Source organism: Hypomesus transpacificus, unplaced genomic scaffold (assembly GCF_021917145.1).
Source record: "Hypomesus transpacificus isolate Combined female unplaced genomic scaffold, fHypTra1 scaffold_61, whole genome shotgun sequence".
In the NCBI taxonomy this organism is placed as follows: Eukaryota; Metazoa; Chordata; class Actinopteri; order Osmeriformes; family Osmeridae; genus Hypomesus; species Hypomesus transpacificus.
The window spans coordinates 1,265,348-1,278,250 of NW_025814034.1; the positions used below are offsets into that span (position 1 = coordinate 1,265,348).

The 12,903-nt window shown below is 47.3% G+C and overlaps 1 protein-coding gene across 1 annotated transcript; it reads left to right on the forward strand.

The window, feature by feature from the left end:
• Positions 1-85: 85 nt before the first annotated feature.
• On the forward strand, positions 86-10,273 carry tfr2 (transferrin receptor 2). The gene is made up of 19 exons (XM_047017532.1): positions 86-291; positions 798-835; positions 2,208-2,253; positions 2,523-2,769; positions 4,202-4,373; positions 4,502-4,642; positions 4,765-4,876; positions 5,054-5,296; positions 5,897-6,036; positions 6,128-6,312; positions 6,427-6,546; positions 6,672-6,754; positions 6,879-6,942; positions 7,022-7,089; positions 7,202-7,272; positions 7,379-7,463; positions 8,107-8,331; positions 8,625-8,765; positions 9,604-10,273. Exons 3-19 carry the CDS (start codon positions 2,224-2,226, stop codon positions 9,844-9,846), a joined length of 2,370 nt encoding a protein of 789 aa, XP_046873488.1. The 5' UTR covers positions 86-291; positions 798-835; positions 2,208-2,223; the 3' UTR covers positions 9,847-10,273.
• Positions 10,274-12,903: the final 2,630 nt, after the last annotated feature.

The following is a 12,903-nucleotide window of genomic DNA, read 5'->3' on the forward strand; positions in this document are numbered from 1 at the left end:
TGCCTCCTGTTGGTGTAAGACTAGACCGTTCAAACCAGACCTAAAGCTACAGGCGGCTCAATCAACAAATCAACAGTCCGGGAGAGGGAGAGGAAGAGGGGGAGCGATGGGGAGAGAGAAGAGGTGGGAGGGAGAGAAGAAAGAGAGTGGGGGTCAGGTGCTTGAAGTGACAATTGGAGGGGCGGAGAGTGACAGAGTTTGGACTTTAGTGCAATGTACACACACACACACACACACACATGCAGCACAGACCGGTGTATAACAGACGGATAAGAGAACAGAAGTCCCAGAGTGAGTAACCCTAACTCCTCTCCCTAGCTCTCCTCTCCTCCTCTATTCCTCTCCTTTCTACTCCTCTTCTACTCTTTTCCCCTCCCCTCCTTTCCCCACCTCTCCCTTCCTCCTCTTTTCCCCTCCTCTCCCCTCCCCTCCCCTCCTCTTCTCCCCTCCCCCTCTTCTCCTCTCCTCCTCTTCTCCTCTCCTCTTCTTCTCTTCTCTCCTCCTCTCCTCCTCTCCTCCTCTCCTCCTCTCCTCTCACCTTCTCTTCTGTATTACTGTAACTTGTCAGTAACTAAGACAACCAACCAGAGTATGAACTTGAGTGAGGACGTGAGCAAGGAAAGGTTATGTATCTGTGTTTGTGTACATGCCTATGTATACAGGGGTGTGTAAAAATTTGTGTGTGTCATGTCTGAGTTCTGGGAGTGGGTGTTTGTGTGACTGTGTGTGTGTGTGTTTACTGAGTGGTTAATGAAGTCAGTCAGATGTGTGTGTTTACTGAGTGTGTGTGTTTACAGAGTAGTTAAAAGCCAGCAGCACGGATGGATCTTTTGTGGTCTGTACTGTCTCTTTACCTACATTTACATTTACGCATTTAGCAGACACCTTTATCCAAAGCGACTTCCAAGAGAGAGATTTACAAAAGTGCATAGATCACTGATCAACAACGAGATAGCCCCAAACATTGCGGGTAGCCAAACATGAAGCATACATTGTGAAACCAAATAAGTCCCAAAGGAAAGAACAATAAGAGCATATAGTTAGACAAGTTACAATTAAACAGCAAGAACCTCAAAAGGGCAAGAGTGTACCTGTGGAAAAAGCAAGCAACAATACACTGTAAAAAAATAAATAAATAAAAAACTCACTTTTTTTATTTTACGCGAACCCCAGCCAAGTGAGAGCCAGATGTAAGTAAGTAAGTACTTACTTACTTTTTCTGTAAATTATACATGTTTTTTATTCTGTATTTCTGAATTACAGGAAATACAGATAGAAAGACAATGGCAAACTGTAATACAGATAGAAAGACAATGGCAAACTGTAAATTAATAATTTTACATAAGAATTACAGCCAAATGTTGTTACTTAAAAATACACAATTTATTTTTTTACTAATATTAATAACATTTTCACGAAAATGTTCGGTTAAAACACATAACTTCACTTAATCAAAACTAGCTTTTTTAACAGTTATTTTGCAGATATTTACTTTCATCCCACGGACAAATATCTAAACTATATGATACTATCATACCACTATACTATAATATAACACTATGAAAACGACAATACTATATTTTTCTGTACTGTAATAATATACTGTTGCTGGACCTGACGTTAGTTTCCTTCAGGAAAACAATGACTCATATTGAAGGACTTGTTGCTCTTGTTGGTTAGTTGTAACTGATTTAACTTGTTGTACTCGCTTTGAATTATATTATTATTGCTTGCTTTCCTACGGGTACACTCTTGCACTTTTGAGGTTCATGTTATTTAATTGTAGCTTGTTTAACTACATGCTCTTATAGTTCTTCCCTTTGGCACTTATTTGCCTTTCAAAATGTATGCTTCATGTTTTGACTACCAACAATGTTTTTGGGGCTATCTCGTTGTTCATGATCATTGACCCATACACTTTTGTAAAGCTCTCTCTTGGAAGTCGCGTTGGATAAAAGTGTCTGCTAAATGAATACATGTAATAAATGCACTGTAGTATAATGTACAGCAATATACTGTACTACAGTATACTGTAATCAACTACTAACTGATCCTATAATGTTATATGCTCGACTGTACAATACAACATTCTATTGCTATGCTATACTATGCTTTGCTATATTATGCTATACTGTACTATAATATAATGTACTATACTATAATATCATGCTGAAATGTATCATCTCTCTATTTGATTGTGGTGTCAGAGGGGATAGTGAGAACATGGACTCCATCAGAATGCGACTGACCCAGGTAAGGAGGGAGAGAGGGAGGGATGGAGAGATTGAGAGGAGAGAGAGGGAGGGAGAGAGAGAAGAGAGAGGGAGGGGGAGAGAAAGATGGACAGGGAGAGAGGGAGGGAGAGAGTGAGAAGGAAGGAGAGAGGGAGGGAGGGAGAAAGATGGACAGGGAGAGAGGGAGGGAGAGAGTGAGACGGAAGGAGAGAGGGAGGGAGAAAGACAGAGAGAGAAGGGGGAGAGATTGCCTAAATTGGTCTAACAACTATCCATCGCTTGCTCCAGCCCTCCTCCTCTTCCTCCCCCTGTTCCTCCTCCTCCTCCTCTTCCTCAGTCTGTCATGTGCAGTCAGGAGGCGGGGCTGAAGCCGATGAAGGGGGCGGGACCCTGACAGTGGAGGTGAAGCTTGTCCAATCAGAGAGTCAGGAGGTGGGGCGTAACAGTGGCATCACAGCTCTGGTGCTACGACAACCACAGTGTTACTGGAAGGTTCTGTACATCTGTCTGGCTGGACTGCTGCTTCTCCTCTCAGGTGCACACTCACACTCACGCACACACTCACACACATATTCACTCTCACTCATTTATTCACTCACACGCACATATTCACTCTCTATCTTATTCATTCACTCACACGCACACTCACACACACACACTTATACCATGGTCTGGGTGAATACTCGATTCTGATTGGCTGCAGGGGTGTCCATTATCGGGTGATAACCTACTGCGTCATTGCAGCAAAACTGTCTTTTCACCTTTCTAAATTATTCCGCTGGAAACATAGTATATGAGCCTGTACAAAGTGTCTGAAATAAGTAGCCATAACAACAGTGACGGAGTCAAAGCCTCTATTTACAACTTTGAAAGACTTTAACAAGCTAAATTGTAATTTACAACAATGAGTGACTTCAATATTTATTTTAACTTGTTTGAAAATGTTACCTTTCTGATCAGTGTCACGTAACCGCTCATCTCACATCCCATTCGCTATACACCTCGCTAGTCAATCTACTTCAGACAGGCTGCGGCCAACTCTACACATGGTTTCAACTCTACACCGATTGTTTTCTTAAAAAAAATCTAGATTTTACTTGGGGACAATGACATGGCTCGATAGCTGGCTAGTCATGTTGTTAAATATACTGTCAAATTCTAATTACTGTTAGGAGAATATGTCAACTTTGATGCGGTCTTGTCACATCTATTTGCTATGAACTCGCTCCACAGGCAGCAGTCGTACTGTAGCCTATACAGTATACGGCCGATACTTTCGTGAAAATCTTAATATTGATTTTGGGACAGTGACATGGCCAGTTAGCTAGCAAATCTCCTTGTCAAACATATCGTAAAATTATATTTACTGTTTGTCAACCGTACACAATGTTATAGCCTTTGAATCCTGCTAGCATAACGTTAGCTTTCGGGCTAATAGCTCAGCCAAGGGAAAGCTGGTGTTGGTTCTATGAGCTGAGCGGACTAGAAATATCAGAGTTGGCTAACGTTGAAAAACGTTAGATTTCTATTGCAAAACGCCTTAAAACATAAATTAATGTTTGTAAAAAAAAATCGTTGGCAAGTGACCATGGTATAAGTGGGATAATGCCCTTCGAGGTGTCCAATATCAGCTGATCATGGACTCCGCGGAAGCTGCGCGTCGGACGGTTCAAGCCTCCGCATCGTCCATGATCAGGTGAAATTGGACACCTCGTCGGGCATTATCCCTTACATATTCACTCTCACTCATTCACTCTCAGACACACACACACACACTCATTCACTTACTCACTCACACACACACTCACACACACTCACACACACATTCACTCATTTACTCACACACACACACACTCATTCACTTACTCACACACACACTCACACACCCACACATTCACTCATTTACTCACACACACACATTCATTCACTTACACACTCACTTCCTCACACACATTCCCTCCCTGCAGCCTTCCTATTGGCCTACGCATTGTTTGGCAGCTCGTGCCCCTGTGGTACACGGGGGGAGACGGTTGCCGTGGCGAAGGCAAACCCCACCTCTCCAGGTGAGATGCACATGGGAGACCTGAGAGACATGCTGAAGAGATACCTGCAGGATGATGACATAGAGAACACTGTGAGGTACACACACATGCACACTCAACCACACACACACTCCCTCATACACACACACTCACATACAAACGTGTGTGTATGGTGCGTGTGTGTGGTGTGTGTGTATGGTTTGTGTGTGTGTGGTGTGTGTGTAGGAGGGTGAGCAGGGCTAGTCACCCCTCAGGGTCTCCAGAAGGAACTCTCCTGGCTGCTGACATCCTGCACAGGTTCAGGCAGCTCCGCATGGATCACACCTGGACTGACTCCCACTACGCCACGCTGCAGTTCCCCTCCAGGTCTGTCTGTGTGTGGTCTATGTGTGTGTGGTGTGTGTGGTGTGTGTGTGTGAGTAGGACCCAGAATGACAGTCTGGACTTGGAGAGGGAGGTGTTCAGAGTGTGTGTGTGTGTCTGTGTAGGACCCAGAAGAACAGTGTATGGGTGGTGGACTCGGAGGGGGAGATGTTGGAGGAGATTCCTCTGGAGAACCCCGCAGCCTACTGTGCATACAGTGCTAAAGGCACTGCTACGGTACATACCCTCATATACCCTGTGTGTTCATACATGTGTGTATGTGCATGTACGTTTGTGTGTATACATTTGCATGTGTGTGTATATGTGTGTGTGTGTATATGTCTGCTTATGTGTGTGTGCGTATGTGTGTGTACACATGTATATGTGTGTAAGCCTGTCCCGTGCTCTCTGAAGGGGGGAGTGGTTTACGCAAACTATGGACGGCAGGAGGACTTTGATTGGTTGCGTTCGGCAAAGGTGTCTGTGGCTGGCTCTGTGGTGGTGATGCGTGTGGGGGGCGGGGTCAGCTATGCGGAGAAGGTGTGGCACGCCCAGCGAGCGGGAGGAGGTGGCGCTCTCATCTACCCCGACCCCGCAGACATCCCCCAAGACCCGCGCAGGCTCGGCCTCAACAGTCACACAGCCATCTCTGAACACGTATGTAACATGTAACACAGCCATCTCTGAACACGTATGTAACATGTAACACAGCCATCTCAAAACACGTTTGTAACATGTAACACAGCCATCTCTGAACATGTATGTAACATGTAACACAGCCATCTCTGAACACGTATGTAACATGTAACACATCCATCTCAGAACACGTTTGTAACATGTAACACAGCCATCTCTGAATAGTATGTAACATGTAACACAGCCATCTCTGAACACGTATGTAACATGTAACATAGCCATTTCAGAACACGTATATAACATGTAACACAGCCATCTCAGAACACGTATATAACATGTAACACAGCCATCTCTGAACATATACCTGGAACTGTACACTCTACCTAGAAATATCTGAACACATATGTAGCATGTAACACTCTACACAGCTATCTCTGAACACATATGTACCATCTATCACAACTACATAGCTATCTCTGAACACTGTTTTAAACATGTTTATGTGAAAATATACAAACATGTATTTATTACAACACTACCATCTCCTGTGTTGTGCCCAATCACAGGTGCTCCTGTGTTGTGCCCAATCACAGGGCAGCACTAACCCTAACCCAATCACAGGTGCACCTGGGATCAGGTGATCCGTTCACCCCAGGCTTCCCCTCCTTTAACCACACCCAGTTCCCGCCAACCCAGTCCTCAGGCCTGCCACTCATCCCTGCACAGCCAATCAGTGCCAACGTGGCCTCCAAACTGCTCAGGTAACCCTTCCCCCCAGACTGACCCCTCCCCCCAGACTAACCCCTCTCCCCCCAGACACACCATAACCCAGACCAACCTTAAACCCCCCAGCCAGCTGTCAGGCCCAGCATGCCCCCGAGGGTGGCAGGGCCGGCTGGCCTACGTCAGCTGTGTACTGGGCCCCTCCTTCACCTCCCACCCCCCTGGCTCCAGGCTGCGCATGGAGGTGCACAACCACATGGCACCCGTCCTCATCAACAACATCTTTGCCTCCCTGGAGGGCAGGCTGGAGCCAGGTGAGGGGAGGGAAGGGGGGAAGGAAGGGGGAGGTAGGGGGGAGGAGGCAGGCTGGAACCTCCTCCAGACCAGTGTGTGTAAGCAATGTGTGTGTGTGCATATGTGCAAACCAGACCAGTACATCATCATGGGGGCCCAGAGGGATGCGTGGGGGCCGGGGGCGGTGAAGGCCGGCGTGGGGACTGCTGTGCTTCTGGAGCTCGCTCGCACCTTCACCTCCATGGTGCAGAACGGTAACCATAACAACTAAAACCTCACCACAACCTCACCACTACAACCACAACACTGTTGTATTTATGGTAATGTCTGTGTGTTTATGGTGTGTTTGTGTGTTTATGGTGTGTGTGTGTGTGTGTAGGGTTCTTCCCTAGGAGGAGTCTTCTGTTTGTCAGTTGGGACGCTGGAGAGTTTGGACACGTAGGAGCTACAGAATGGTTAGAGGTGAGATCTCTCTTTCTCTACCTCTCTTTCTGTACCTCTTTTCCTCTCCTCTCTCCCTCTCTTTCTCTCTCCCTCCCTCTCTCTCTCTTTCCGTGTCTCTAACCTCTGACACTGTGGTTGCCAGGGTTACCTCTCCATGCTGCATCTGAAAGCCGTGGCATACTTCAGCCTGGACCAGTGCATTATGGGTAATTACTTCTCATCCAATCACGTTGACTCTTTTCCTTCTCTCATCCAATCACATTCACCCATCCAATCCTGTTGAAGGTGATGATATTCTGTCTGCCTACACCAGTCCTCTGCTAGTGGACCTGATAGAAGGAGCCATCAAACAGGTCTGTGTGTGTTTATCATGTATTTACTACATGGGAAGTGGAACTACATGCACATAGTAAAATTGTATGTGTGCTTGTGTGTGTGTGTGTGTTTGTGTGTGTGTGAGTGCAGGTGGAGCATCCTAAGCATGTGGGCCAGAACATCCACAGCCAGGCAGAGAAGGAGGGAGGCAGCTGGAGGATGTGAGTCTAACCCTACCCCAAACCTTGGTTGGAACACCTGACATCAACCCTGAACTCAGACCTCTCATCCCTCTCCTCCTCTCCTCATCCTTCTCCTCTCCTCCAGTATCAAGCCTCTCTACCTGAACAGTGGAGCGTACAGTTTCACAGCCTTCGCTGGAGTCCCAGCCATGGAGCTGCGCTTCACAGAGGTCAGACTCTGACCCCCCCAAACTCCTACCCCTCACGGCCTACCCCTCACGCCCTACCCCTCACCCCCTCACCCCCTACCCCTCACCCCCTACCCCTCACGCCCTATCCCTTACGCCCTACCCCTCACGCCCTACCCCTCACCCCCTACCCCTCACGCCCTACCCCTCACCCCCTAACCCTTACCCCCTAACCCCCTCACCCACTAACCCCCTAACCCTCACCCCCTAACCCTCATCCCCTAACCCCCTAACCTTCACCCCCTAACCCTCACCCCCTACCTCCCTAACCCTCACCCTCTAACCCTCACCCTCTACCCCTCACCCCCTACCCCTCACCCCCTACCCCTCACCCCCTAACCCTAACCCTCACGCCTTAACCCTCACCACCTAACCTTCACCCCTCACCCCCTAACCTTCACCCCTAACCCCCTAACCCCCTAACCCTCACCCCGTAATCCTCACCCCCTAACCTTCACCCCCTAACCCTAACCCTCACCCCCTAACCCTCACCCCCTAACCTTCACCCCTCACCCCCTACCCCTCACCCCCTAACCTTCACCCCTCACCCCCTACCCCTCACCCCCTAACCATCACCTCCTCTAAACCTCGCTAGACACCCTCCAACCCCAGTGTGTGTGTGTAGGAGCGGGCCTACCCGTTTGTCAACACCCCGCTGGACAGCCCCAGCCGCCTCCAGGAGGTGCTGGGGGGGCGCCTGGGGGGGGTGGGGCGGAGCCTAGGCCAACTGGTGGGGCTGATGGTGCTGCGATTGGCTCACGACCACATCCTGCCTCTACGCATCACTTCCTACTCTCACACTGCCTTGCAGTTCAGCGCCCAACTCAACAAACACTCCACCGAGCTGCAGGTACACACACACTCATACACACTCATACACACACACACACGCATACACACATACTCATACACATACTCATACACACACACACATACTCATACACATACTCATACACACATACTCATACACACACACACATATACACACACGCATACACAGACACTCATACACATACCCATACACACACACACACATATACACACACACGCATACACACCCTCATACACACACATACATATTCATGTTCAATGTTGGTTGTACTGTTTATGCAGGTATACTAAACTGTGTGTGTGTGTGTGCAGGCGCGAGGCCTTTCTCCTCAGTGGGTGTTCAGTGCCAGGGGAGACTACAGCAGAGCAGCAGAGCGGCTGCAGACGACCATCATCAACAGTGACCTGCAGGATGAGACCATGACACGCATACACAACACCCGCATCATGAGAGTAGGCCCACAGACACACAGACACACATACACACAGACACACATACAGACAGACACACAGACACACTCATACACATTCATACACACAGACACACAGACACTCATACACACAGACACTCATACACACAGACACACAGACACACAGACACACAGACACTCAGACACACAGACACACAGACACTCAGACACTCAGACACTCAGACACACAGACACACAGACACTCAGACACACAGACACACAGACATTCATACACAATCATACACACAGACACACAGACACACAGACACTCAGACACACAGACACACAGACACTCATACACACAGACACTCATACACACAGACACACAGACACACAGACACACAGACACTCATACACACAGACACACTCATACACACTCATACACACAGACACACAGACACTCAGACACACAGACACACAGACACTCATACACACAGACACTCATACACACAGACACACAGACACACTCATACACACAGACACTCATACACACAGACACTCATACACACAGACACACAGACACACAGACACTCATACACTCAGACACACTCATACACTCATATACACAGACACACTCATACTTTCATACTGTCTGTGTGTGTTCCAGATAGAATACTACTTCCTGTTTTTGTGTTCCAGATAGAATACTACTTCCTGTCTGTGTGCTCCAGATAGAATACTTCCTCTGTGTGTTCCAAATAGAATACTACTTCCTGTCTGTGTGTTCCAAATAGAATACTACTTCCTGTCTGTGTGTTCCAAATAGAATACTTCTTGTCTGTGTGTTCCAGATACAATACTACTTCCTATCTGTGTTCCAGGTGGAATACTACTTCCTGTCCCAGTACGTGTCGACGGTGGAGACTCCGTTCCGGCATGTTCTGCACGGCCGAGGCGAGCACACACTGAGCGCGCTCACCGAGCACCTGGCCTTGCTGACCTCCGACCCTGAGCGCTTCGACGAGGCACGTTTCCGACGGCAACTGGCTCTTTTCACCTGGACCCTGCAGGGGGCTGCTAACGCCCTGAGCGGAGACGTCTGGAACATAGACCATGCCTTCTGATCCTCTCACATACACACACACACACACCACACACACACACCATACACACACACCATACTTCACACACACGCCATGTTCTTTCTGTGAGTCTGGAGCAGGTGCGCCTCTGAGGGTGCATTTGATTAATGTGTAATTTGAGGAGGAGTTGCACATGGCCTCCTGCTACCCATGTGCTTCACTGCCACTTCCTAGAGAACGACCTAGCATACATCCAAGCATATTACCTAGTGTACCACCTAGCATACCACCTAGCATACTAGCTAGTGTACTACCTAGCATACCACCTAGCATACCACCTAGCATACTAGCTAGTGTACCACCTAGCATACCACCTAGCATACTACCTAGTGTACCACCTAGCATACCACCTAGCATACTACCTAGTGTGCCACCTAGCATACTACCTAGTGTGCCACCTAGCATACCACCTAGCATACTAGCTAGTGTACTACCTAGCATACCACCTAGCATACCACCTAGCATACTAGCTAGTGTACCACCTAGCATACCACCTAGCATACTACCTAGTGTACCACCTAGCATACCACCTAGCATACTACCTAGTGTGCCACCTAGCATACTACCTAGTGTGCCACCTAGCATACCACCTAGCATACTACCTAGTGTGCCACCTAGCATACTAGCTAGTGTACCACCTAGCATACCACCTAGCATACTACCTAGTGTGCCACCTAGCATACTAGCTAGTGTACTACCTAGCATACCACCTAGCATACTATCTAGTGTGCCACCTAGCATACTAGCTAGCGTACTACCTACATCCTAGTGTGCTATCTAGTATACTACCTACTTCCTTGTGTGCTAAATTCCAATTAGGACCACCTCCAGGTCAGGGGTCAGAGTGCAACAGCGAAGTGAGCAGGGTGTCATGACAATGAGCCCTGACTGGTGATTGGTCTGATCTTTTTGTATGTGAATGATACTAACTACCAGGGTTAGAGGGCAGGGTTAGAGGTTAAAGGGCAGGGTTAGAGATTAAAGGGCAGGGTCAGAGGTTAAAGGGCACGGTTAGAGGTTAAAGGGCAGGGTTAGAGATTAGAGGGCAGGGTTTGAGGTTGAAGGGCGGGGTTTGATGTTAAAGGGCAGGGTTAGAGGTTAAAGGGCAGGGTTAGAGGTTGAAGGGCACGGTTAGAGGTTAAAAGGCAGGATTAGAGGTTAAAGGGCATGGTTAGAGGTTAAAGGGCAGGGTTAGAGGTTAAGGGCTTGCGTGATCTGACCCTTGACCCATGACCGATCCCCTGACCCTTGACCCCTGATCTGTGACCGTGGAGGTTTCTGCTGCTCCAGGGAGACCAGTGATACAATGTTCTACTGGGTTCTGCTATGTGCAACCATGTTCTACTGGGTTGTAAAAGTGGTCTCCAATAAACATAATGTTTCCTGAAGTATTGTGTCAGTGTGCTTATCAGTTCTGAATGTTGTCCCCTGTGTCTTGTTTGGTTTAATATTTCAGTCCCTGTTTTGAGTCCAGTCTTGGTTGGTTTGAGACAATCTGCTCTAGAACACCTACAATGTTAGATAAGATTAGAAAATCTTATTGTCCGTGTGCCTTGGGCATTCTGAAAACACAGGACAACGACCAAAATACATTTTCAGCAGCAACAGTGCTCATGGGCTCGGGGGTATTTTATTGTATCTTTGTTCTAGAACATCTTCAGTCTTCCAAAGCATCTGCAGTCTTTTAGAACAGCTACGGTCTTCTAGGATTACAGGTAGAGGTTTCTGGAATGTTGGTTGTCTTCAAGAAGGTCAGACCACCTGAGAAATGAAGCAGCCACATGCAGGTTTGTCATTCTTGTTGGTTGGCTTCTGGTCCACACTAGTCACCCCTGTCCTTGAGCTTATGATTTCATTTAATAATTTAATTTGAATAGTTTTCACACCTATCATAGTCAAAGTCATAGTTAAAATATGTATTTTTTTTTGAGCCATTTGGAAGCCAAAAGAGACGGCTCTTTTCAGTGAGCCGAGTTAAACGAGCCGGCTCACGAAAAAAGAGCCGGAATGCCCATCACTAGCACATCGAGTATATATTTCATCTGTGGTAAATAATCCGTGCTGCGTGCAATATTAACCATATACTGAGGGTAACATGCATTTCCTGAGTGATTTTGATGTTCGTTTGACACCCTCAAGTTATTAAGTGGTGGCGGATTAAACAGTTAATAGCATTTCCCGTTTGGGTTTTGATGTGAATTATCCACGTAAATGATCAAACTTTTATTAGTGTGGTGTATCCCAATCCTACTCAAATGTTTTGGACAACACATATTGAAGGTTTGATCCAAATCAAAACCAAGATTGGATGACGTGATCTAATCCAATTTCAGAATCTTTTTTTCTTTTTTTGAACAACCAGAAGAATAATAAATCAGGTAAAAGCCACTCCACAAATCTCCTCTAAAGAGTTGCAGACCCCTCTGGCAGCATCTAGGGTTAATGTACATGCGTCTACAATCAGACGAAAATTGAATAGACATGACATTCATGGGGGGGGTTGCTAGAAGGAAGCACTTGGACAAACCACAGGCCTTCCATTCTCTGTCCAAAATAAAACGATTAGTTTGGAGAAAAGCCAACACTGCATACCAAGCAAAGAACCTCCTCCCAACAGTGAAGCATGGTGGTGGAAATGTGACAGTCTGGGGCTGCTTTTCTGCGTCCGGACCTGGATGACTCCATATTATCCAGGAAAACATGAATTCTCAGGCATATCAACAAATTCTTGATCAGAATCTCCGGCCATCAGTCAGGGAGTTGAAGCTGGGCCAAAACTGGGTTCTGTAACAAGACAATGGCCAAAAGCATACCAGCAAAACTACCAAGGAATGGCTTAAAAGAAAGAGGATTCGTACTCTGGATTGGCCCAGTCAAAATCCGGACCTCAATCCAATAGAAACGTTGTGGCTAGACCTGAAGCGGGCGGTACATGCCAGATGTCCCTCTAACCTCTCTCAACTGGCTGACTTCTGCAAGGAGGAGTGGGCAAAAATCCCCAACTGCAGATGCGAAAGACTGGTCAGTGGTTACAGAAGA

Coding starts and splice junctions, on each gene's coding strand:
- tfr2 (XM_047017532.1), top strand. CDS start 2,224: ATGGACTCCATCAGAATGCGACTGACCCAG. Junction 4,877..5,053: donor GTGCTAAAGGCACTGCTACG/GTACATACCCTC, acceptor TGCTCTCTGAAG/GGGGGAGTGGTTTACGCAAA. Junction 8,332..8,624: donor AACACTCCACCGAGCTGCAG/GTACACACACAC, acceptor GTGTGTGTGCAG/GCGCGAGGCCTTTCTCCTCA.